General features: G+C 31.9%; 4 protein-coding genes and 1 non-coding gene across 6 annotated transcripts; 1 reads left to right on the top strand and 4 right to left on the bottom strand.

Moving 5' to 3' along the window:
* Nucleotides 1-258: 258 nt before the first annotated feature.
* On the bottom strand, nt 259-330 carry TRNAP-UGG. The gene has a single exon. It is a non-coding gene; the product is annotated as a tRNA-Pro (tRNA).
* Nucleotides 331-565: 235 nt separating this feature from the next.
* LOC8274782 lies at nt 566-5,300 on the bottom strand. Its single transcript, XM_002520917.4, has 3 exons — nt 5,091-5,300; nt 4,397-4,521; nt 566-4,302 (listed from the first exon to the last, which is right to left on the bottom strand). The coding sequence occupies exon 3, from the start codon at nt 4,182-4,184 to the stop codon at nt 792-794; it is 3,393 nt and encodes a 1,130-aa protein (XP_002520963.2). The 5' UTR covers nt 4,185-4,302; nt 4,397-4,521; nt 5,091-5,300; the 3' UTR covers nt 566-791.
* Nucleotides 5,301-12,762: 7,462 nt separating this feature from the next.
* LOC8274712 lies at nt 12,763-15,088 on the bottom strand. The gene is given in 2 exon segments (XM_025157677.2): nt 12,763-13,692; nt 13,695-15,088. Coding segments are annotated over 2 exon segments (1,542 nt in total). The 5' UTR covers nt 14,635-15,088; the 3' UTR covers nt 12,763-13,090.
* A 4,429-nt stretch (nt 15,089-19,517) lies between these two features.
* Nucleotides 19,518-22,401, top strand: LOC8274713 (guanine nucleotide-binding protein subunit gamma 1). The gene is made up of 4 exons (XM_002520919.4): nt 19,518-19,979; nt 21,766-21,818; nt 21,934-21,978; nt 22,077-22,401. Exons 1-4 carry the CDS (start codon nt 19,836-19,838, stop codon nt 22,159-22,161), a joined length of 327 nt encoding a protein of 108 aa, XP_002520965.2. The 5' UTR covers nt 19,518-19,835; the 3' UTR covers nt 22,162-22,401.
* A 470-nt stretch (nt 22,402-22,871) lies between these two features.
* Nucleotides 22,872-25,719, bottom strand: LOC8274714. 2 transcript variants are annotated; one of them, XM_015720341.3, is made up of 3 exons: nt 25,393-25,719; nt 24,402-24,843; nt 22,872-23,879 (listed from the first exon to the last, which is right to left on the bottom strand). In XM_015720341.3, exons 2-3 carry the CDS (start codon nt 24,801-24,803, stop codon nt 23,118-23,120), a joined length of 1,164 nt encoding a protein of 387 aa, XP_015575827.1. In that variant the 5' UTR covers nt 24,804-24,843; nt 25,393-25,719; the 3' UTR covers nt 22,872-23,117. The 2 variants fall into 2 exon arrangements, with proteins under 2 accessions (XP_015575827.1, XP_025013442.1); XM_025157674.2 differs by having other exon boundaries at nt 22,872-23,867.
* Between the last annotated feature and the right edge of the window lie 363 nt (nt 25,720-26,082).

Below are 26,082 nucleotides of genomic sequence, written 5' to 3'. Positions count from 1 at the left end.
ATATAAATTATGGGCTATTTCTTGAGGTTAAAATTTTATTGATTAAGAAAAATATTATTAACTATATTATATAATATTAGAAACACGGTAATAAAATAAATATAAAAACTATATTATTATAATGCTAATGTTATTTGTTAGAAAAATGAAATCTTTACTCAAGAAAGGTAACAAGAATATATGAGAAATTCCACGCGGCAAACAGAAAATTTCAATTGCTCGAAGAGAGGAAACAAAAAGGAAAAAACAAAACATAATGGGGCATTCCGAGAATCGAACTCGGGACCTCTCGCACCCAAAGCGAGAATCATACCACTAGACCAAATGCCCTCACTGGTGCAATTGTCTACAGTTTTTGTAAAAATAAGACTTAGGACTCTTTTCTTTTTAAACAGCGATCGTTCCCTAGTTCAGGCCTCTTCATTACATAGATTTCTATCCAGTGCTACAGTACCTGAGACATTTATTTCTCTGAGCAAATAGGTGAAGTTATCATCCAAGAAGAGCTCATACGTATCTGAAAACCAAAAAACAAAGAAAAAAGAGCTAGCAGAGCAACAACAGAAAAAAAACATAAATGTATAATATTTAAGAAAAGGCAAGAAAATCATAAAGAAGCAAAGATGTCTAGTCAAGCTTCTGCTAACTTCATTCCGCTTTTCACAGGAAGCAATCTGGTAGGTTGCATTCCTAAATTAGATACAGCCATGAAGAAAAAGCGAAAAAAGAAAAAAGAAAAAAAGGAAAAGAAACAGGAAACAATATCGTCAGTACGATTCTATTTCTGCCAGTCATTCTACTAATATGACATTGCCAGGAATAGAGGGAGGGTCAAGCTGCCAATAGCCTCTCAAGCGACTATCATTCTCTTCTGCATGCTTGTGAGCTAAACACTGATGAGAAAATCTGGCAAACTCCGTCCGAGGTATATCCATAATACTGCTTTTTAATCTTTTCGAAGTTGGAGACATGTAAAGTGTGTCCTGTCCTTTACCAGGCATCAAAACTACAACTTTCACACTCCTGCTATTATCTTCTATCACTTCAACAATGTCACATTCCCCTGTGCCCTGATCTGAACACGACACCTCGGAATGCCAGCTCTTGTATACTGCCCAGATCTCACCTTTTCTAGGGAAAATTTCATAGGTATTCCTCCCCGTTGACTTTGCTTTAACTTTATGAGAGAACGCATTGATCAGAAGCACTTTAGAATTACCATTTTTAACTCTAAATGTCCCACAAGAAGCAGGCTGCCTCCTGTCTTTCTGGAGCGTGCAGGTTTCGAGCATTGCCACATGCAGTCTAAAGCCAGTTTCAGTTTCGATCTTTTTTACTTGAACATAATTCCTAGGTAGCCCATCCTTATCACTGTGCACTGCCCATATCTGTCCCGATCGAAATTTATCCTCAGATTTTTCCTTCCTGAAATCATATCCGTCAACTTCTATAACTTTACAACCCGAAGAACTTCGACCCTTCATGGGACCGGCGAATATTCCATCATTCCTATGTAAGTGTAGTTTATCATCAAGTTGACCCAAGGAAACACCTGGATGCCCATCTTTACAATCTCTGTTTATTTCCATATGCTTGTTAATGTCTTCTATTGTGGACTGACTTCTACTTACTTGATTAATTCTCTTGCTCAAATCTCTTGGAGATCTTCTAGGAGTCAACGAAACTGCTACAAATTTACCTTCCTCCTGTTTCTTATCCGTTAAAATCTTTTCTCTGGCCTGAAAATAAGTATTAATTGAAGATTGAGTTAGCTTACCACGGCTTGCAACTTTATTACTGTCTCCTTCTTGTTGGCATGCATCACCTTGATTATCATCCTTGCATCTCCCAATTGATTCACTTGGAGAGCTTCCAAGTGTGGAGGTTCCTTTTCCAGGACCAGTGTCGGTATTCTTAAGAATATTCTCAGTATCAACCAGGGTAACTAAATTGCTAGGCAGAGCAGCAGTATCACATTCAAAAGAACATGCAGGGACACCTTCTCCTTCCTTGCCAGACATTCTAACCGAGGGTACACGGTGAGAAAATCTGTACAGCTCACTTGGCTGTATGAAAAATGATAAAACCTCATCACAGTTAGCTTGCTGAAAGATGCTAACAAATCCCTTCACTTTGCCCAAATAAGCAACTCCAATACCAGTGTCCTTGGTAAAATCTGTCAAGACCTCCACAAATTCAAATTGGTAAGGAGGCCTATGTTTCTCTGGTTCCAAACTCCATTTTGCATCCCAATCCTTAAAGAGGGCCCAAGTTTCCCCCTTCTTAGGATATATACAAAAAGTACCTCTGAGTCCACCACTCGTGCAATCCATTTTATGAGAGAACATCAAACGATCTACGGTTTCTTCAGTCTCTCCATATTCATAGCTCCCACAACCAACAGGCAAACCCTCATCACACCACTGTTGCTCAGCTTCGCTATCTACTATTGATTCTAGCCAAGTGATTCGCAGCTTGAAACCAGGTTTCAATATCTTTCGGATCCGGGCATAAAATCTCGGCATACCATCATGTGAATCATAAATGGCCCATACTTGATTAACAGCAAAAGAGACTTCAGCCCTTTCTTTTTCGAAATTGCTGAAATCTGCATCAGCACATACAAAGATTTTTGGCTTTAGATCCAACTCAGATGTGTCAGTTTTCAATCTTTCATCATCATTCTCTGACTTGGTACCTGCCCTCTCAGGCATGGATGCTTCCTCTCCTTCAGCCTTAGAACCTCCACTTTCTCTTTTCTGGTTTGATTGCCTTTCATCAAAATTGGAATTGGCTTTGCATTTGACCGCTTTACTGTTTCTATTCAAAACAGAAGCAGCAGAACCAGCTGAAACATCTTCTTTTGGTACCCCGCCATCCACAATTCCTGCTTTTGTCTGCACATCATTCACGTTAGATGAGCTGTTCCCCCTTGATCTTTTCGGAGTGGGGGCAACAAAATCATCCTCATCAGAATCATCCTTGTAAGATATGTGTTGCTTCTGCCTCAAAGATCTCCTAGACTGATGGCCAACACTGGATCCAGAATTCTGAGCAGAAAGATCACCTCCATTTTCCTCCCTAACCACATTTTCTTCACTGCCAACTATGCTTCCTTTGTCAAAATTCTTGCTGGATTCCTCCACTGAATTCCGACATCTCTTATTAGTAGCAGTTTCTGATTTTCCTGATTCTTTGGGTTTCATAGCATCAGGCATTGAAACTGGAACACCTCCATTCTCAGCTTTCACATCCACATGGCCATTAACTTTCCTTTGTTGAATAGTAACCCTACCAATTCCAGTAGCATTTTCTACCTTCGCTTCTTTGGGTTTATTCCCACCAACATCAGCTGCCTTTCCTACATGAGGCGTTGGATCTGATCCTGAAAACCTATGTGGAAAACTCATACCAGAAGGCTTTCCAGCGTAATTCTGTGGCAAAATTTTAGAGGGACCCTGATTTGGAACTCTTTTCTCATTCAAGAACTGATTCCAGGTGGATCCAGATGGCATAAACTCATGAGCAATAAAAGGATGGTGACAACTTTGGCAACGTAACAGTTTCTTTAGCAAATCTCTGAAATATTGGAACCTTACATTACAGGAGGGACAAACTGTCCAGAATGTTTGCTGAGTTGGCTGTTGATTAGCATGTGAGCTTGTGTATTGTGTCTGAGGAGCATTAGAAAACTTGTTTGCAGCCCCATTTTGTTTCTTGACAAACACGTTCTTATTTGACTGCTCAGATGGTGGCTTTGGTGCAACCGGTTTAAACGTACCTCTACACTTCATATCGTATGCTGGACGTTTGCTTGGGTCTGTAAGCACCCTGTTGGCTTCGCCAATCAGCTTAAAAGCAGCCTCAGCACCAGAAAACTTATTCTTGTCTGGATGAAGTGAGAGTGCAAGCTTTCTAAATTGCTTCTTAATAACAGCCTCATCTGAAAACTTTTCTATTTGGAGAATTCCATACCAATCCATTTCTGACCCATTTAATTTGTTTTGTGCAGAACAGTGAACCTCACAGACCATTAGAAGTTGGGATATGTTATCCAGATCAGGATAGAGTTGCCGTGCCTTCAATGCAATCTGCCGCGCAGCTACATAATCCCCATTTTGCATTTTCTTTTCTGCAAGTTCCTTTGCTCTGAAGGCCTCCTCTTTGTTGCATTCCATGGTCATTTGAAACCCAAAAATCCAGCCAGATACACTTGCTTATGGAAAATATAGCTAGAAGACCAGCAGCAAATTACCGGGTCCTATCTCACCAAAGTCCAACAAATCATCCAAAATCTTCACACTGCATCAATACAAGGCAAACAAGTTTAGCTCAATTATTCCGCACATCCCGCTTTACCACCAATATACTTCTTTGAAAATAATAACTGATTTACCATTTAAAAATAAAGGTTCGGAAACAAAATCTTCAAAAAGGAAAGAAATGAGATAGGAAAAGCACTAGCCCTTATCCAACAAACTTCAAATCATCCCGCTGCTGCAAAATTGTAGTATTTGACACCTGAAATTTGCATTAAGATGCAATAAATTATGTTCACTTAGCAACTTAACAAAACCACATAAGTGAGTGTTGCTTTAAGAAAAAAAAACAGCTATGAAATTTAGGTATATCACGGATAAGCCAATCACGAATTCTCACTTTGCATGTATATAAACACAAGCAAATACAGGTTAACTGAGACTAACAGCAATAATAGTAAACAAAATATTGACAGAACATTAAGTAATATCAACAAAACATACTCTGATATAATAAAAGAAACAAACTATACCCAAAACCAAACAACAAAAATATTGAACTTTCCTACGGTTAAACCACGTCATTCCCCAGCCCCGGGCAAACACACGTTTAAGATGAGACCCAATACTATTTAGCCAAAAAGAAAGCAAAATACGAATCCTGGATCAACAATAAACATAATGATAAAGTCATTTAACAAGTCAAAATGCGGAGGCATGCAGGCAAACATTAAGAAATTGAAACCCAATTGAGCATATGGAGCAAGAAAAAACCCTAGCAATCTCGATATATCAAGGTAACAAGAGATTTTAAAGAGAAGGTTTACTTACTTGGGTTGTGACTGTGAGTCCATGGATTTCAGTTATTTTTACTGATTTTAGAAAGGAAGAAAGTGAAGGGAGGGAAAGGACAGCGGGAAGAGAAAAAGAGTGAAAATTTTTGGAGACGAGGGAGAGAAAAGAGAAAATAGAGAGAAAGAAAAGTGCGTTGTATTTCTGCCCCCTCAGTTTGTGGAAGTTTTGTTTTGCTCCCAAAAAAAAATGTTTATTTTATTGCACTATTTGCTTCTATTTCAGTTTCTCTTAGATTATGTGGAAATATCTAGTTAGAGTATAGAACTCTCACCAACTCTTGCACCTAGGGTTTAGGATGGGCTGGGCTTGAATCATGATTGGGCTCTGATTTAATGCTTATTTAAGATGCTTCTTAAATCGATTTGGGTTGATAAATTCTAAACTTTTAATATTAATTTATCTAATTTTAAGTAAAGATAAATTTAATTTTTTTTATGTTCATACTTAGTTTAATAATAATAATGTGTTTAAGTTAGTACTCGCAAATGCACAAACTGTTCCTATAGTAAAAGTAAGTTCACCACGAGGTCGATTTCTCAATGAACTATGAGGCCACTTATTATAAAGATGAATTATCAACACGAGATAATAAAAGTAAATCTAAATACTCTAAATCAGTATTTTTGATAAAATAATATTCATAAAGTAAAGTAATCAAACAATAAATAAATATGCAATGCAAATGGAAATACTTATGATTTAAAACTATATACTAAAGACATTATTTAGTCTAGCCATTTACTTAGTAATCTTCTTATTTTACTTTAAACCTAGATCCGATGAATGAAATGGTAATGTGCATTTTCCTTTAGCCACTCAAACTAATGATGTAACTAAAGTTTTTTATACCTATATAGATTGAAGTAAAGTTGGTGTCTCTAATACATTCAATCTAACTATGTTCTAACAATTACTATTGCTAAATTAATATGATGGTTAATTAAAAATAATAACTGAAACTATTAAGGATATAAAGGTAAAGAAATCATTCATTAAATAAATAAATAACAAGATTCATATAAAAGTAAAAAGGCTAAACTAAACACTTATGAAAACTACCCTAACATATTTAATCCAATTATTACAATATTAAATAGAAAGACATAAAACAATAAAGTAAAAACTCTTTCTAGATCCAAAATTTCTTCAAGTAGAAAGATGATTGGTCTTCACTTTCCACTTTTTAAAAAGCTCAGACTAAAGTGTTTATTGAAGAACGGTAAAAAAAATAATAGTAGACAAATGTAAAGAGTAGAGAGGAGAGAATTCTCCATCTTATCTTTAGAACTAGATTTGTAGATATATATGTAGAGAAGAGTCATCCTCTAAGTAGGTTTCCCTATAGATAAGTATACTAATATAAGTCTATCTGATAGATAAGAATATAGGTATATTCATCTCCACCAAATACTATCTCATAAATAACTTTTAATATAAATACTAATAATTATACAAAATGACTAAGATACCCATTGGACCTTGTAATTTTTGGTCAGGTCTTACAAATTAGCAGTCTATGCGTCTTAATCTTAGGCTTTGACACGAACATATCCAATTAAACATTTTTTTGAGTATTTAGCTCTATATTCTTCTTTCTTGATTAATATTACCTGAAAATAGTCAATTAAGTTTAAGTGAAGTAAAAATATATATTCTCACCATACTATATATAAAAACCATATTATTAAAGCTCTATAATACCCTAAAAATTTATATATAATTTGAATCTATCAAATAATATTTATAAATTTGATAATATAACTTATATTTTATTTTAATTATAAAAATTATTGAGTGAAGTTATGCACGATTGATGTTTAAACCTAATATGAACATAATCTTAGCATTTCAGTGAGATTACCTCATAAACTCTTAATATACTGAAGGTAGACTTTTTGTTGTTTTTAGCTTTATAACTTTAATTGAATATATTACTCCTATATAATAACTAGCTTAATTTTATATATACGAGCGTTGAAATTTGATATTCATTTTAATTTTATTTATTTATTTTGCCAATACCATCTTTTAAAAACTCTTTTGAAGTTTTATGGACCTATTAACATGAGTATTTGTTCATTAAAAGTGTTGAAATATTATAAATTTACAACTATAAATAAAATAAAATAATAATTTTAGAGTAAAAAGAACATGCATATTAAAAAAAATACTTCCTTATTCAATAGTTGAATTACACTATAGAAAAGGCCTAATTATAAATTAAATTTAAAAAAATTTGTATTTCCTTAACAATTGTATCTAATTGTATAACAAACTCCTAATATGTTAAACGTCAACTTTTCTTCTTTTTAGCTTTATATTTTAATTGAATATATTAATTCTTTATACTAACAGGCTTAGTTTTATATATGGGATCGGAGTGTTAAACTTTGATATTTATTTTAATTGTTTTATATTTGTTTTGTACATATTGTCTTTTAAGAACTTTATTGAATTTTAACGAACCTATCACATACGAGTACTTATTTATTAAAAGTACTGAAAAAGTTTATAATCTTGTATAAGTAAAATAAAATAATAATTTTTAGAACAAAAAATAAAAATATGCAATTAATAAATGTATTTGTTTATTCAATAGTTAAATTATATTATAGAAAATGCATGTTTACAAATTAAACTTTAAAAGTATATCTTTTTAACAACATTATCTAGTTATTTTAAGAAATTCTATGAAATATTTCACTTGTCCTCATAAATAAATTTTCAGTGACAATTTTTTTTAATTTTACCATAAAAAAAGATAATATGATAAGTCAACTGTACTTACTAAAAAGATTTATAAGTCAACAAAAGACTTTATCTTAGAAAAACAATAAAGCTCAATGTTATTAACTCGAGTTTGAGCTTGATTTAGTAAACTATTAACCTAAGACAACTCAGTTAAGTTCTTAATTTTAATATCTTATAATAAGAATCATTTCAAAACATGAAAGTCAAATTATAGTTTACAATAATCATCAAGTGAGTCATGTTTACGGTTTAATTATGTGAAGATATTGTTGTTATTGTTATTCTTGCATAATTGAATCAAGTGGACTTATTGTGAAACAAAGTGTGTTCATGGATTGTTTTTGTAATATAACTTTTGAAAAAAAATGGTAAAGAGGGATACCTGAATTAATGTATTTTTTTATTCTAGAATCACATTAAAGTAAATTATATCATCCACGCAGGCTTCCACATCATTGTGAACCTATGCCATTTTATACGTGCATAATTTTTATATTTCAAGATTTTGTTTGATTGTTTCTTTAATTGTATATAATTTTATATATATATATATATATATATATATATATATATATATATATATAGTCTTTTGGATAATAAAATAGTTATGTTACAAACTAATTAATTATAAAATTCAGAATATATTAAGTATTAAATTTTAAATATAATTTTACTTTTTATTAAATATTAATTATTTTTTTATTTAAAATTTTATTAATAGTTATTCCTTTCATTTCATACTAATTAATGGTTTTTTAGTATTTTATTTAAATTGAGAAAACATTTAATAAGCTTAATTATAGGAAACAGATAACTAATAGAGACTAAATGATTCTTTTATACATATTAATTTGTGTACTATATTAAATGAACCTCAAGTGTATATTTGATGAACTTGTAGTTTATAGATAATGAATTTGATATTTTTTAAACTATGAATATTGATTTGTTTTATGCAGTATATTTATTACCTATAAAGTGTATGTTCATTTATTAATAAACATAAATTTTACATTCGTTACTTATAAAGTGTATATTTATATTAATTAATATTTTTTAGTATTTTATTTAGATTAAGAAAGCATTTAATAAGCTTAATTATAGGAAAGAAATAACTAATTGAGACTAAATGACTATTCTATAGATATTAATGTGTGTACTATATAAATGAACCCCAAGTATATATTTGATGAACTTATAGTTTATAGATAATGAACATGTTATTTTTTAACCTATGAATACTGATTTATTTTATACACAGACAATATATTCATTACTTATAAAGTGTATATTTATTTATTATTAGTGTCAAGTTCATTATACATGGACTTTAGATTCATCACTTATAAAGTATATATTCATACTAATTAATATTTTTTAGTATTTTATTTAGATTAAGAAAGTATTTAATAAGCTTAATTATAGAAAATAAATAGCTAATGGAGGTAAAATAACTTTTCTACAGATATTAATGTGTGTACTATATTAAATGAATCTCAAGTTTACATTTATTGAACTTGTACTTTATAGATAATGAACCTATTATCTTTCAACATATGAATACTTATTTGTTTTATGCACATACAGTATATTCATTGCATATAAAGTGTATATTTATTTATTATTAGTATAAAATTCATTAAACATGAAATTTAAATTCATCACTTATAAAGTGTATATTCATATTAATTAATATTTATAGTATTTTATTTAGATAAGAAAGTATTTAATAAGCTTAATTATAACAAATAAAGAACTAATTGAGACTAAATGACTCTTCTATAGATATTAATATATATACTATATTAAATGAACCTCAAGTGTATATTTTATGAACTTATAGTTTATAGATAATGAATTTGTTATTTTTAATCTATGAATAGTGATATGTTTTGTTTACATACAGTATATTCATTACTTATAAAGTGTATATTCATTTACTAATAGTATCAAGTTCATTAAACATGAACTTTAGATTCATCGCTTATAGATTATACATTCATTTGTTATTAGTGTCAGATTAATTAAACATAAATTTTAGGTTCATTACTTATAAATTCCATATTCATTTATTTTTAGTACGAGATTCATTCTATATAAGTGTATATTCATTAATTTTTACTTATGTACCTGTTTTTAACATGTGAATATATTATTTATTAGTTATAAGGTATAAATTCATTTATTATTAGTGTCATGTTCATTAAACATAAACTTTAGGTTTATTACTTATATATTATATATTCATATATTATCAGTGCTAAGTCTATTAAATATAATTTTAAGTTGATTACTTATAAATTGTTTATTCATCTATTATTAGTTTAAAATTTATTAAATATGAAATGTATATTCATTAATTTTTACTGGTAAATCTTTTCGTAACATATGAATCTAGTTTTTTAATTTATGATTTTTTAAATTATAACTTATGAACCTCGGATATACATGTGATGAATCTACAATTTACAATATATGAACCTACAATACATGTTATAAATTTATACCATAATGATGATATTTGGAAAAAAAATGTTAAAATTATTTTCATTCTTTTGGAAACATAAAATTATTTATTCTTATGATTAAAACTTCTATTACTTTAATATATAGTCTTTTCTACAAAAGTATTAACATATTTAAAAAAAAAGTAAAAGAGAAATATAAAATACCATAAGTTATAAAAGTTAAAATAAAAAATGTAATAAATTATTTTAATAATAATATAATATAAAATTAAAGAATGAGATATGATAAAAGATTATACTATATTGATTTATCTATTTTGTTATAGATCTAAACTTGTAGTGTTAATTTATTTTCATTTTTTGGTCTATTAGTCATTTAATAATAAAAAGTATCAATTAATGTCTAACCAAACAAGTCAGAACTTCATAATTTATTAAATCACACTCCTAAATTTGTTTTTAATAATACATACATATATTTTAATATTGGACACATAATACTTTTGATGGTCGTGGGTGCATGATATAACAATCCTCACACTAAGCAAATGGCCAAATTTATATAGAATAGAGATAATTTTTGGACATTGGTGGGCTTATTATGTAAATATTTAATGAATTTAGAAAATATAGAATGCATTGGGACATGTCTTGCAAAAAGGGGCAAATTAAGAAAAACAACTAACAAAACTAGAAGTTTTCAAACTGCTAAAAGTCCGATTCTTTGTATGACAAGAGAAACTTTGGGACTTAGCTTGAAACGAAGATAGCATTTTATTGTCTAAGCATTCATTTGATGCTTTTCCTCCATTTCTTCCTCTATTGAGAGAGGTCCATATTTCAGAATTATTACATATATTAAGTTGTCAACTATTCCTATAAATTTTATTCTCCACATAGGAAAATTATCTTATTCAAAATTCATGTATTATAATTATTCATCCATATAATGCTATCTAGTAATATATATAAAATTTGTCAACTGAAATAGTTAATATTTTTATTTATTAATCATGAGACGTGCATCTCTAAATGAAAGTACTTATACAAGAGGGGCCTTTAAGTTTGACGTTTGCCGATCTGACCGATAAAAAAAAAAAAATCTAATAATTTTTTATAAATATTTGATGTTTTTCTCCTTTGAGTAACACTAAAAATATCATTCAAATTTGAGTTGCCTACATGAATATTATTTCTGACAATACTAAATTTTTCTACAACAACATAAACAATCAGACATGAGATTGATAATTATCAAATTTCAATTTTACAAGTTTGTCTATGTTGCAGGAGCCACTGCTAACTTGTACTAGTTAATGTTTTATATATCCTTTTTGAGCCATGTAAAAAGAATTGTGCCTTATATGTGTTCTTTTGAGAAGATCCAACGGTAGGAAGGTTGTGAAGATGAACTTGTGTTAATAGTTAGATAGAAGACTCTGCATCAATGTTTTCTTTATGCTTGGGGTAATGCAAGAAAATAGAATACCATAATATATATATTTTTTAATTAATTTTAAAAGAACATATGTAATAAGCATTTGTCTAATATTTTTTTCTTAATTAGGAATTAAAATTTCATGTTTGGTTGAGTTAGCCTATAAACAAGTGTCTAATGCCGATTGGTTGGTTATCAAGAATAAAACATGGTGGTTCAATTTTACCATTAATCATTAAATTATTCTCGGTATCAACCGTGCTAGCGAAATTGCTAGTCAAGAAGAATACGGCCCTACTTAACCATAGTTAGATTATTAAAATAGAATAAACATACCAAAATTCACATATTTAGAATTTTTTATTAAAGAACTATAGTTAAATTATCAAAAGTAAACAAACATGCAAAAGAAAAAAAATGATTAGAGATAATATCTATATTCCATTTATATATATTTTTTATATTACTTTTATTTTTTATTTACTTCTAAATTAAATAATCTTTTTATTCGAATTTCAGTTAAATAATTAATAATTAAAATTAATTTTATATCTTTTATTTTTTAATTTTGATGTAATATGAATTATATTTTATTTTATTTATTAATTTAAAAATTATTAGAATAACGATTATAATGTAACAGAAATAATAAAAAAAATATTTATCTTGTTTTAATAACTTAAATTTAAATTATAAGAATTTCTCAATATTTGACTAAATATAAATATTTTAAAATATTTAGATTTTACTAAAATTAAAATTATACTAAAATAAAAAATATTAATTAATTATTTTTGACAACCACTAAAACTAATTTTTATTTTAGTTTAATAAAAAATAATTTCAAACGAGCCTCATACTTGATAATAAATAAATTTAAATCTTCGACCTCTCATGGGACGAATGAATCTTCCATTATTCACATGTAAATTTAGTTTATAATCAAGTGGATGCACATCTATACAATCTCTGCTTGTTTCCATCTGCTTGTTAATGTCTTCTATTGTGTGCTGACTTCTATTTGCTTGATCAATTCTCTTGCTCAAATCTCTTTGGAGATCTTCTAGGAGTCAACGAAACTGCTATAGATTTACCTTTTCCTCCCGTTTCTTATCTGTTAAAATCTTTTCACTGGCCTGAAAATAAGTATTAATTGAAGATTGAATTAGCTTGCCATGGCTTGCGACTTTATTACTGTCTCCTAGTTGGCTTGCATCACCTTGATTATCATCCTTGCATCTCCCAATTGATTCACTTGGAGAGCTTTCAAGTGTGGAGGTTCCTTTTTCACGAGCAGCCCCGGTATTCTTAAAAATATCCTAAGCATCAACTGTGCTAACTAAATTGCTAGGCAGAGAAGCAGTGTCACATTCAAAAGAACCTTCAGGGACACCTAATCCTTCCTTGCCAGACATTTTAACTGAGGGTACCCGGTGAGAAAATCTGTACAGCTCCCTTGGAAGTATGAAAAATGATAAACCCTCGTCACAGTTAGCTTGCTGAAAGATGCTAACAAATCCCTTCACTTTGGCCAAATAAGCAACTCTAATACCAGTGTCCTTGGTAAAATCTGTCAAGACCTCCACAAATTGGTACGAGGGTCTGTGTTTCTCTAGCTCCAAACTCCATTTTGCATCCCAATCCTTAAAGAGGGCCCAAGTTTTCCCCTTCTTAGGATATATACAAAAAATACCTCTGAGTCCACCACTCATGCAATCCATTTTATGAGAGAACATCAAATGATCTACGGTTTCTTCAGTCTCTCCATATTCATAGCTCCCACAACCAACAGGCAAACCCTCATCACACCACTGTTGCTCAGCTTCGCTATCTACTATTGATTCTAGCCAAGTGATTCGCAGCTTGAAACCAGGTTTCAATATCTTTCGGATCCGGGCATAAAATCTCGGCATACCATCATGTGATCATAAATGGCCCATACTTGATTAACAGCAAAAGAGACATCAACCCTTTCTTTATCGAAATTGCTGAAATTTGGATCAGTACATATAAAGACTGTTGGTTTTAGATCCAAGTCAGATGTGTCCGTTTTCAATCTTTCATCATCATTCTCTAACTTGGTACCTGACCTCTCAGGCATGGATGCTTCATCTACTTCAGCTCCACTTCCTCTATTATTGTTTGATGGTATTTCTTCAAAATCGGAGCTGGCTTTGTGTTTGACCTCTTTACTGTTTCTATTCAAAATAGAAGCAACAGAACCAGCTGAAACATCTTTGTTTGGAACCCTGCCATCCGCAGTTGCTGCTTTCGCCTGCACATCATTCACATTAGATGAGCTGTTCCCCCTTGATCTTTTCGAAGTGGGGACAAAAAAATCATCATCATCGTTATAATTCTCCTTGTAAGAAATGTGTTGCAAATGCCTCAAAGATCTCCTAGATTGACGGCCTATACTGGGTCCAAAATTCTGAGCAGAAAGATCACCTCCATTCTCAGCTTTCACATCCATATGGCCATTAACTTTCTCATATGGTATAGTACCCCTACCATTTCCAGTAGCATTTTCTACCTTCACTTCTTTGGGTTTATTCCCACCAACATTAGCTGCCTTTCCTACATTAGGCATTGGATCTGATTCTGAAAACCTATATGGAAAACTCATACCAGAAGGCTTTCCAGCATAATTCTGCGGGAAGGCTTTAGAGGAACCCTGATTTGGAACTCTTTTCTCGTTCATGAAATGATTCCAGGTGGATCCAGATGGCGTAAACAACTCATGGGCAATGAAATCTGTCACGCCTTTTAATACAATCTGTCGTGCAGCTACATAATCCTCGTTTTGCATTTTCTTTTCTACAAGTTCCTTTGCTCTGAAAGCCTCCTCTTTGTTGCATTCCATGGCCAATTGAAACTCGAAAAATCCAGCTAGATACACTTGCTTATAGAAAATATAGCTAAAAAAACCACCAGCAAATTACCCGGTCCTATCTCACCAAAGTCCAACAAATCATCCAAAATCTTCACACTATGTCAATACAAGGCAAACAAGTTTAGCTCAATTTTTTCACTCATCCTTTTTTTACAACCAAAACATTTATTTAAAAAAAGAACTAATTTACCATTTAAAAATAAAGATCTAAAAACAAAATCTTCAAAATGGGGACAAATGAGATAGGAAAAGCATTCGCCCCTATGCAACAAACTTTAAATCATCCGGCTACTACAAAACTGTAGTATTTAACACCTGAGATTTTCATTGAGATGCAATAAATTATGACCACTTACCAACTTAACAGAACCACACAAGTGAGGGTTGCTTTGAAATAGAACTAGGAAATTTAGGATATCGAGGATAAGCCAATCACAAATTTTCATTTTGCATGTATATAAACACAAGCAAATACAGGCCAACTGAGACTAACAGTAACAACAGTTAACAAAACATTGATAGAACATTAAGTAATATCAACAAAATATACTTTGATATAATAGAATAAACAAAGTAACTATATATAAAACCCATCACATAAATTTAAACTTTCCTACGGTCGTCATCCCCTCCCCCCATCCCCGACCTAACAAACACACATTTAAGATGAGACCCAATATTACTTGGCCAAAAAGAAAGCAAAATACGAATCCTGGATAAAAAATAAACATAATTATAAAGCCAGTTACAACTCAAAATGCGGAGGCATGCAGACAAACATGTAAGGAAATGAAACCCAATTGAGCATGTGGAACAAGAAGAAAACCCTAGCAATGTATATCAAGGTAATAAGAGAGTTAAAGAGAAGGAACATGAGGGGGGGGGGGGGGGGGGGGGGGGGGGGGGGGAGGGGGAATGACGTGCTTTGACCAACTCTTGAATCTAGGGTTTGGGATTGGATGAAAATTTTAGAATACATTCTAGATCCGAGATCCGTTTGGATTGAAAAATTTTCAAATTCAACTTATTTCTTATTGTTTTCCTTCTAGGATTTTTTTGTCGAGCTTTGTCGCAAGAGTATATTATGGTAGAATCAGGCAAAACAACTTTTCTCCAAAAAGAATTGTGTTATGCCCCCCAATCCTTATAAAACAAATGAGTTGTCCGGTGATCCTTAAGTTTCAACACATTCGGTTGTTAACTCTTCATGTTGTTGCCGCGGTTTTAGGACCAATCGATGCCTCATCTGCATAGGTACTTATGTAATGTATTGTTTGTCACACATTTAATATAGCGTTCGTACTCACGTGCCTTCTAAAATCATAGGTCTTTGAGCCTTATGCATCAACCTTACAACGATAAAAGGATGAGACGTCCCCATGCTATGTTTCTTTCGGTCCAAACCCGGTGCCGCATTAGGTTAGAGGGCTAAGCTTTTATTGTTCGCCTCTGCATACTCAAGTGCGTTGCCCACCTAAGCGCGCAACACTAATAATCCAAGCCATCCCACATTACTGACTAATAATGGATAATCATATTTTTTAAATGTACTAAATACAACTCAATGAATGAGAAAAATTGATGTTGCATTAATGATGAAGATTTATGGAAAAATCGTTTTTTTTTTTTAATTTGGATATAAAATTATTGAATTTATGATTCAAATTTTTGTATTCATTCTTAATTCATTAATCATCTTTATGAATATGATAAAATAATTTATAATTCTATTTTAATAGTAAAAGGTATTGAGTCAAATTATGTATGATTGATGACAAAACATATTTATATGGCTTAAATCTGATATTATAACTGAAGATAATCTTAGAATTTCAATAAGACTCCTATGTGAACTCCAAATATATTAAAGGTAAACTTTTCTTCTTTTTGCTTTATATTTTAATTAAGTATATTAATCTTTTTAATAGGGTTAGTTTTTTGTATAATAGCTTAAGACTCGATATTTATTTTAATTTTATTTATTTATTTTATAAATATCGATTTTTAAAAACTTTATTAAATTTTCACAGACTAATTATCTATGAGTACTAGTTTATTAAAAATACCAAAAATTAGAAGCTTGTAATTAATAAATAAAATAAAATAATAATCTTAGAAAAAAAATAAAAACATGCACAATCAAAAAGCATTTGCTTATTCAAGAGTTGAATTGTATTATAGAAAAGGCCTAATTATAAATTAAACCTTTAAATTATATTTTTTAACAATTTTATCTAATTATTTTGAAATTTTAAAAAATAATATTTTTTATTTAATTTCAAAAGCACATTTTTAATGATTTTGTAATTTTATAATGAATAAGATGATATGACAAGTCGACTATATTTATTAAAAAGATTTATGAGTCATTAACAAAATTTTATCTTAAAAAATGATTAATTATAAAAATACTCTCTTTCTTTATAAATAATAACAAAAATACTTCTATTTTAATTTTATAACATTTTTACGCCTTTTATTTTCTTTTTTACTCTTGTTCTTTCTTCATTTGTAGCTAGTTCTTTGCAGAATATTAATTAGGTTGAAGGTTTCAATGTCCTTTTCAATTGTTGAAATCACCTTGAACGACGTCAAGGAATTGTTGCCTTCTTCACCATTTTTCTACTACATACCGTTGTTGATAGTTGCTACCTTTACCACCATTGAGCTCGCCGTCAACAATTGCACCTCCTGCTAGCTTCACTGCTTCCCTATCAAACCTTCCTCATTATGCAAAGGCAGCAGCAAGTAAGGGCAAATTAGTTCCCTCTTATGCCAGACCAATAATTGCAAGTTCAACAAACAATAGAGTTGGCAGAGGTCGTGGCAGAGGAGCTAAAAATGGTGGGAGAGGTGTTGCACCTGTCGGAACTCAAGAGAGTCGAGCAAATTGAGTAGTACAATGCAATTGTGATTAAATGTAGAGTATGACATTTCCTTTTTTAGGAAAATATTGTGTCTATTATCTTATTTGCAAACTTGTGCCTCTCTTTGTAGCAGCCTTTGCACTAATTTTTTCTAGGCAAATACTGCCTTTGTACCCACACATATTAACAGAATATTTTGAAGGCAGATAATGCCTTTATTTTCATCAATTCATACCCTTCTTAAACACTTGTATTCTCCATTTATGATTTATACTAGTACCATATATGCAAAAGGCATCCAACTTCAAGTTATATGGCCTATGTCAAAATTCTCAATAATCATAAATTAACATTGTCATTTATTCAATATTTCTGTTCAAATTACAAAACAAACATTTATCCAACAGTTAAGCTAAACTCATAGGCATTACAATACCAATACCAATGAGTAGTACAATACAAAACTTTCTCAAACCACATCCCCTCTTTGTAGCATTTTCTTCTCAGAATTAAGCTTTCTGCAGTCATCAAGTTTTCTGCAATCATCAAGTTTTCTGCAGTCATCAAGTTTTTTGCAATAGTTGACTCCATTACCATCTTCACTTTTATTACCTCTTCCAATGCGTCCTTTCAGCCTTCAAATGATTCATCACCTCTTTCGTATAAGGAAGGCATTCATATGCTCCAATTGAAGCATTACATGATCAGAAGTTCCAAATGAATCTTTCAATCAACCGAATACAACACCAATACCACTTCCATGCGCAACCTTCAAATTAGTAGACAAATATCAATTTGGGGGCATATGAACCACGAGAATAAGAACAACTAGGGTTACAAATTGCATATGAATTTGGGAATTAGGGATTTGGGGCATATGAAGCACGATGCATTTGGGAACAAGGATCTTCAATTTAAGATGTGAAAAACGCACCGTTTCTCATCTCTAAAATGCAGCATTTCTACTTTTGCTTTAAAACGCACCGTTTCTACGTGTTTAAGTTACCAGAGCGCCGGCAGCCACGTGGAATAAACTTCACCGGAAATTTCATTTATGTATCAATTTGACAAAATTGATAATGTCGCGCATGACATTGTTACAAATAAAAACACGTGATTAAATTGAGAAAAATGCCAAAGGTCGAGAATTCTTTTCCAATTAAGTCTTTTATGTCAGCAACAATTTCATTTTTCCATTTTAAGCTCATTGATCACATCTTTCATTCTTTCGTTGAGAGCAACATAGGCCACTCAAAGTACCTACAACTTTTGACCTAAATTCATAAAATAAACTAATAGCTAATGAAAATTACTTATCAATTAGCTCAGCATGCTAAAATCATCAAATGATCCATACTTATCTTGTAATTTAGGTATCCATAAAATATTCGTTTGAATTTTCATCTGTCAATAAAATCCACCTAGGAGCTTTCACTCTCAATTCTCTAGCTTGACATTTACCATACTTAACAGATCCGTCGTAATCGATTTTAATATTATTTTGTCTCACAGATCTTGCAATTGATGATGAAATCATCTCATATATGTTTTCAATTTGAATTTCCTATTATTATAACTTTTAAATTTTTGGATTCAAGATTTTAAGGTTTTAGAATGAAAAAAATAAGAGAAAAAAAGTTATAGAAGTTTTTCTATATATTCTATTTTTAATAAAAAGAGAAATAAATTTTGTTTAGCTATAGTTATAGTTATAATGCATCCTTTTCTTTCGTTCTTATGTCAGTATTAATACACGGTGTAGACGCCAACCTCATCCCAATTCAAGGGCCAATACAATCGTTAAAATATATTTTTCAAGTTAAATGTTTCAAAATTAAGTTAAGAGGCTTATTTGCACTTGGAGGCTTATTTGCACTTGGAGGCTAACGTTAGGGGGCGAAAATGTACCTTCTCCCAAAAGAGAAAAAGAAAAAGAGGGAGAACTTTGAAAGAGGGAAGAGAGGAGAAAAAGAAAAGTCATTTTGTAAGTTTGTGCGTTGAAGATAAAAATATAAACTAATTAACTAAACTAAACCCCTTCTGGACACCAGACGACGACTCGCTCACACTAAAGCCAAACATTGTACGGACCCATTTCACTCCTTTTACAGAATCAGATCTGTCCTCTGCAAAACAAATTCCTTGCTTCCTTTTTCTCTTTCGTTCGTTCTTTCCTTTTTCCTAAATCTGTTTTCAATGCCCTGACTATATGTTTAGTTAATAACCCAAAAGAATCCAAGAAAGCAACCAGAATGATCAGCTTCCTTTTCAAAATAATGGATAAGTTGTAAAGATTCTACTCAAATGGACTCCGAAACAGCGTCGTCGGTGGATGAACAGGTAGTTGTTGTTGGTGGTGGTGGTGGTTCAGTTGGACCTGATACAAGAGGTAGGCATCGGATTCTTGCTGAACTTAAGCGCGTCGAGCAAGAAATCAAGTTCTATCAGGTTACCTTTCTCGTTTCTTGTTAATTGTTTCTTTTTTCTTTTTCTTTTTCTTTTTTTGTGTATGCAACAAGACAATGTTGCAGCTTTCTTCTTTATCTTTATTACTTGAAAATATTGCGGGGCGTAAAAAGGGTATGTTTTTATATTGTTTAAAGTTGTTCTTTTTAAGACCCCCTTTCTATTTCCCTGGTAAATTCAGTTGGATGCTTGCTCTGGTGGTTACAGATTCAACTGAATTTTTAAGATTTTGTTTTATATTTTAATGCTCTGACCTATTTCATGTGTATTTAGAGTTATTTTTTGAAAATAGACCTTATATTATTTCTTCATATTCAAAAAGGTAAATCAGATATTGTTGGTTACTTTTGGCATAGTTAGCTAGTTGTATTAGGTAAAGAAAGATTTGTGGTGGATTCAAGAAACTGGAAATTGTAATATTTTCTTTGTATATGTAAGTGCCAAGTTATGCGTAATTGTTTTTATGGAAAAGGCTAAAGTTGTACGCAATTTGTCCAAAATGATTTCAAACGAAAACTAAAGTATGTGGCAAAGTTTAGTTTGTCATCTTGGTAACCTTTACTTTTTGTTTTAGTCTTTTAGACTTATGGAACTTCTGTAGCTGACAATGTTAGTCTATTGTGTTCCTTATACATGTTATCATATCTATCTTGATTAAGAAGTAGTGTGAATCATATAAATAACGGGCATTTTGTTCCTGGAGCTGCATACATAGATTCAACCAGTTTTGACATAGCATGTGTATAGTAATGCATTATACAATCATATTTAGTACAAGTTCTAGTGAAGGGCAGTGGTAGGATTGAAATGGTTAATATAATATCATAATATCCCTTCTATTGCAGTTATGAAATAGGAAAGTACCACCTGAGAGGTTGGGACCAAATGCCTGCTTTCTGAGGGAAAGAGGTCATCTTCTCCTATACCTGCCTCTGAGACAACAAAGTTATCATATGTTGATTTTACACTCAGTAAATTAGCAATCCACAATGATTTTGACTGATTTCCTAGAACTCCCTGTCAACCCTTTTAAATAAATATATTGTAAGCTACATATTCTTGAATATTCGTAGAAGTTGCTTTGGTATCTAGTTGGGTTAAAGTATAGGACTTGGCAGTTCTCACATGCTGATACCCCTTCGAAAAATTCCTTCAGATTTGTGTAATTACCTGTTGCGCACCAATAAGTAAACACTATCTTGTATGGCTATTCTCTGTCCTAGTGCTGTGATTGTTTATTGCTGATTAAGAAGCCCATTGACATTGCATGTGTGTGGAGATTTTGAAAAAGAGAAAGATATCAATGAAAAGCTATGAAAATCTTCATCTAAGGTTTATGCATTTCTTTTCAGCTATTTTTATTGCACTTTTCTTTGTTTTGGAGTCAACAGGTTTTTTAACCTGGCATATCCTTTGGGTTTAGGAAATTTGACTACCTTGTTGATGTGGAGTAATGGCTTACAGATTGAGGCTTGCTCCTTACTAATTTTCCTTACATGACATGGCATGGAAGCTATTTTTACTGTCTGAAAGAATGTAGAAGCATGAAAACAGGGTGGGAAATATACTCCTTTCTTACCATCTCCCAGCTTCAGTTTTTGTATTGAAGGCATGCATTGCATATCAATGAGGATTCACCATCATGTATTCCCTTTTTTCTTTCTTTTAAGTTCTATAGGAAGTGATTGTGGTATTTGCATTCCTTTAAATGGCCTTAAGGAGAATTTTCAGTGTATATCATTCATTTTGTTTCGTAAATCTCATACAGGAAGAGTTGGAGGAGCTTGAGAAAACAGACAATGTGTCAACAGTGTGTGAAGAGTAAGTGCAGGAATGACAGTCTTTCCCAAAAAAAAAAATGAAAAGAGGATAAGAAGTTTTCTTGTCACTAATTTGATGATTAAAAGTCAGTTTTTTTTTTTTTGGTGCTCCTCAGATTGCTGCGGAATATTGAGACCATACCTGACCCCTTACTTCCAGAGTAACTTCTATGACATCTTTGTATTCTCTTTGGCTGTTTTAGCATAACATCTTTTTTTATCTCCAATGCTTAGTAATCATTTTATTACTCAATTACAGAACAAATGGTCCTCTAAACCCAATATGGGATCGATGGTTTGAAGGGCCCCAGGAATCTCAAGGTTGTCGATGTTGGATACTCTAACTCAGCAGTTGTGTTCATTATCAGCTGGAGGCTTCAATATATGTCACATAACAGACTTGGGAACATGTTACAGCACAATTATTACCTCAGTGAATGATCCATTAATTTTCTACTGTTTGCCACACAGTTCTTAGGTTTACTCAATAGTTAATGTAGAATCTCTTCTCCTGTTCAGATACAATTTGTAAATCAGTCGTCGCTGCTACTAAGAATGATTACATGCATTTTTTTTTTCCACAACATTGTCAGTGTGCGTCTGGCTGTGTTTTTTTTTTTTTTTTCTGTTTTTTTTGGTATGTCTGTAGCTCATTTAAATTCATGTAAGCGGCAAGGTATTGTTAGGCGTGTGATCTCTTTTTTTGTTTAGTGATACTTTCTATTTACAGCAATATCTGACAGAGTTGTTTAGGTAAAGCAGTAATCAGATGGGCTCAGGACCTCTGGCTACTCGGCTTCAAGAAGAAATACACTTTGCATATTAGCAGTCATAATTTAAGCTTGCTAGGCCTTCAAAATACAAGTAACTTCTTACAAAGAGACAGGAAATTGAATCATTTTTATGGGCAAAAGAGAATCCCTTGAAACAAGCTCAGTTAATAGACATTACAAGAATTCTTCCATGCGGTTTTCTGCCCTCTAAGCAGATCAGAGCTGGTCTAAGAGGGTGAAAAGCTGGAACCTTAATTTCACAGCACTTCTGCACTTATGTCTTGTTTTTGTCAAAGGGGTTTTATAGATCGGTGAAACCCTCCATGAGGGTGATTATGGGACATGGATTAGAGTTAAAAAAAAAAAAAAAAGAGTACATGGGCGAGGGTAATTCAAGTAGTAAATGGTTTGTACGTGATCAACCTCTAAGGGGGAAGGATATCTACTTCAAGGACAGTGACCTAAGTCCTTCACAGAATTTACACGTATGTACATTTGAAAGCAAAAGAGGCAATTACAGAACTATTTTAAGTAGACAACAGGTGCTTCAGCTGGAGTAGATGTTCCTCATCAGAAATGTGAAGGGATAGGCGAAGATTTGTTAGAAGTGATTCTTGCTCCCAACTTAAAGGACCAGAAGCATACAATGCCCGCACTGTTGACTTGTAAGCTTGAAACTCTAGTTCATGAATGTTGGCCTCTAGCTTCTGTTCAAAATATGGAGTTGAACTTATGTTGACAGAAGAGCAAGGAAACGATGATGATTCGGCATCTGAGTTATCTGATATGGCCTCCAATGCTTTGCAGCAATTATGACTAGGAAAGTCACAGAAATTGTTCGAACTACAGCTAGCAACAGAGCATTGGTCGCTTTCTTCAGTTGAAAGTGACTTGGGAGAATTACATAGCCAGTCAGTTGCTCTTTTTGCTGTATAAGCATCCATCTCAATAATTCCCTCCTTGAATTTCTCATCTGCTCTAGCTTTTTGAGAAGAAATGTCATCTACCTGCCTAAACAGAGGAAGTTTTCTTGTGAGAGGCCTGTGACATTTTCTCAAGTCCTTGCAAGCTCTTTCAAGACAATAATAAGTATTGCTTCTGCTTATCATTCTTGCAGGGAGACACTTTTGTTTATCCTTAGGATGTGTCTTTCTGTCTCTCTTTCTCAAGCGTGAACCTTCGCCTATCACTTCTGCCGGAGAACTGTTAGACAAGCTACCAGAAAGTTTTGACTCGTTTTCTGTTGACTCTTTTGTAGGTTCTTTATTTTGAGCAACCTGCAGTGAGACCTACACAGATATCAGAGATGCTGGAACACCAACCACCCAAAATGGAAGAGTCATTATAGTACGTAAGCATGATGAAAATATTAAAAGTCTACTATACAATTTGCAGAAACTTTTGCTATAGGAATCATAATTGATGTGATAATGAAAGAAGAAAGTAGCACATGGATGAAAATGAAACAAAAGATACTGCAATACCCAAAAGAAAAAGATTTGAGTCCATAAAATCGGAACATGCATGTTCACATATATCCTGATGAGACACATACTGGATTACAGGCACAGATCGCATGAAGTGGCAAAGAGAAATAACTGTTAGAAAGGTTTCTAAACAAGTCAAGAAGATCTAGAGAGCGAATTATTGGGTTGCAGTGCCAGTAATCAAATTACATATACAAAGTTCATAACTAGCACTTGCCAATAGAAAGAAAATACATAGCAAGATCCTTTTCTTGGACCAATTATATATCGAAAAACAAGAGCATGTCAAGAGTACACTAAAGCACAAGGAAAACTATATATTACCTTCTCCATCACTGACCACTTATTCTTATTCCAAGTTTGATGAATCCTCAGCTTGGACTCATGAAATTCTTTGAGTTGAATGGAACCAAACAATCTTATGACAAAAAGGTCATTGTTCTTCAACACCTTGACAATTTTTCCAAACCTCCAACGTTGAATATCAAACACCTCCGCTACATCACCGACCATCCATCTTTTCTTCCTTTTACTAGGAGGCTGAGGCCTAACATCCTCCTTGTGCACCTTCTCTATCACAGGCTCTCCTTCAGGGTCTGCAAGTAAGTAATACCTAACTATATAACAGTCACCATCCACCGAAATTAGATAGCCTGGAAACCAGGAGCCACATGGCTCGTGTACTCTTTTGAAGACTTCTACTGAGTTCCCTTCTTCAAACCCCATGATTCAACCTCTCCTAAGATTAATCTTGAGCCAGCAAATACTGAATATAGTTTAAAGAAACAAAAAGAGTAAATATTTCATCTTTTACTATAATTAAGAAGAACAAAAAAGAAATTGTACTCGATGTTTTTAATTGGCTGGAGCAGATCAAAGGAACCCAGAATCACATCCATAAAGTGCTAAAATAGTAATTCTCAGATCTTGAAAACCCAGAAAAGTACAAGTCACTCACTCAAGTACTAAAATAATACCTAAATCTTGGAAAAAAATATTAAAATCTCCTAGAAATTCTTAGAAGTTCAAATCAGCCATTCAACAAAAATCAAATTCACAAACACCTTATAGCTAGAGAGCTAACATAAGCATATCATTGTTTCCACCAGGTGGTAGATTGTCCTCACACCACAAACTCAGTTAGTGAACTGAATCAAAAGAGAAAGAAACGAAAATGACAGATACCCAGAGATTAAAAAATCTTAATTACTAATTAATAAATGTCAAACAAAAACAGTTGCTAGTAACAAAAATGACCCATAAAGAATTCAGAAAGAAAAGATAATGTTAAAAGAAGATGAACATAATTTAGAACCTTTGGAGTGACAATTGCAGAGGAAGAGGACACAAGTTTTGTTGTGATCATGACCACATCTTCCCACTTATTGGCTGTATATGTGCTCTCTTCTTTGCTTGAAAAATTGTCCATGGATCAGCTTCTTCTGATGGTAACTTTTAAATTTTTCTTCTGATTAGCTAATGTTGTGATGTAACATTTGAACTTGTTTTCACTTTTCAATTTCTGGTTTGATATTAATCATGCCAAATGGGCAATGTAATTGGACTAGGACCTCTGTGCAGCCTTCTTTTCTAATTAGGTAATGTCAACTCAAATTTCATTGAAATAGAGTCAATAATAGCATGAACAAGTAAGTACTATATTGAGCAAACTAATGTAAATATATAATTTTTGGTGATTAGTTAGATCATGTGGAAGATATTTGCCTTAATAGTTTCTTAGATAATAAATTAGTGAATTATGAATCATACATCACCCAATATTATGCCAAGAACAATAATTTTAATTTTATCTATTACTAAAACATACCCATTTGAGTTCTTCTAATGAATTCCGTTGTTAATAGCAGTTACATCGTTTATAATTGACGACAGCATTATTACTAATACACATTTAATTCTTTATAGAAGAAATTAGAAAATTTGAAATACAAGTAGCACCTTCTAAACAAAAACTTTTTCTTTTTTATATATTTAAAAAAAAAAT

Source organism: Ricinus communis, chromosome 1 (assembly GCF_019578655.1).
Source record: "Ricinus communis isolate WT05 ecotype wild-type chromosome 1, ASM1957865v1, whole genome shotgun sequence".
In the NCBI taxonomy this organism is placed as follows: domain Eukaryota; kingdom Viridiplantae; phylum Streptophyta; class Magnoliopsida; order Malpighiales; family Euphorbiaceae; genus Ricinus; species Ricinus communis.
The sequence above is the reverse complement of the archived record's forward strand: the minus strand, read 5'-3'. Positions and strand labels throughout refer to the sequence as shown.

Bases quoted from the DNA above. Each gene is read 5' to 3' on its own strand.
- LOC8274713 (XM_002520919.4), top strand. From the start codon at position 19,836: ATGGACTCCGAAACAGCGTCGTCGGTGGATGAACAGGTAGTTGTTGTT. The intron at 19,980-21,765 runs GTTACCTTTCTC...AATCTCATACAG, and splicing joins AAGAAATCAAGTTCTATCAG to GAAGAGTTGGAGGAGCTTGA. The intron at 21,979-22,076 runs GTAACTTCTATG...ACTCAATTACAG, and splicing joins CCTGACCCCTTACTTCCAGA to AACAAATGGTCCTCTAAACC.
- LOC8274714 (XM_015720341.3), bottom strand. From the start codon at position 24,803: ATGGGGTTTGAAGAAGGGAACTCAGTAGAAGTCTTCAAAAGAGTACAC. The intron at 23,880-24,401 runs GTAATATATAGT...ATATCTGTGTAG, and splicing joins AGTGGTCAGTGATGGAGAAG to GTCTCACTGCAGGTTGCTCA.
- LOC8274782 (XM_002520917.4), bottom strand. From the start codon at position 4,184: ATGACCATGGAATGCAACAAAGAGGAGGCCTTCAGAGCAAAGGAACTT.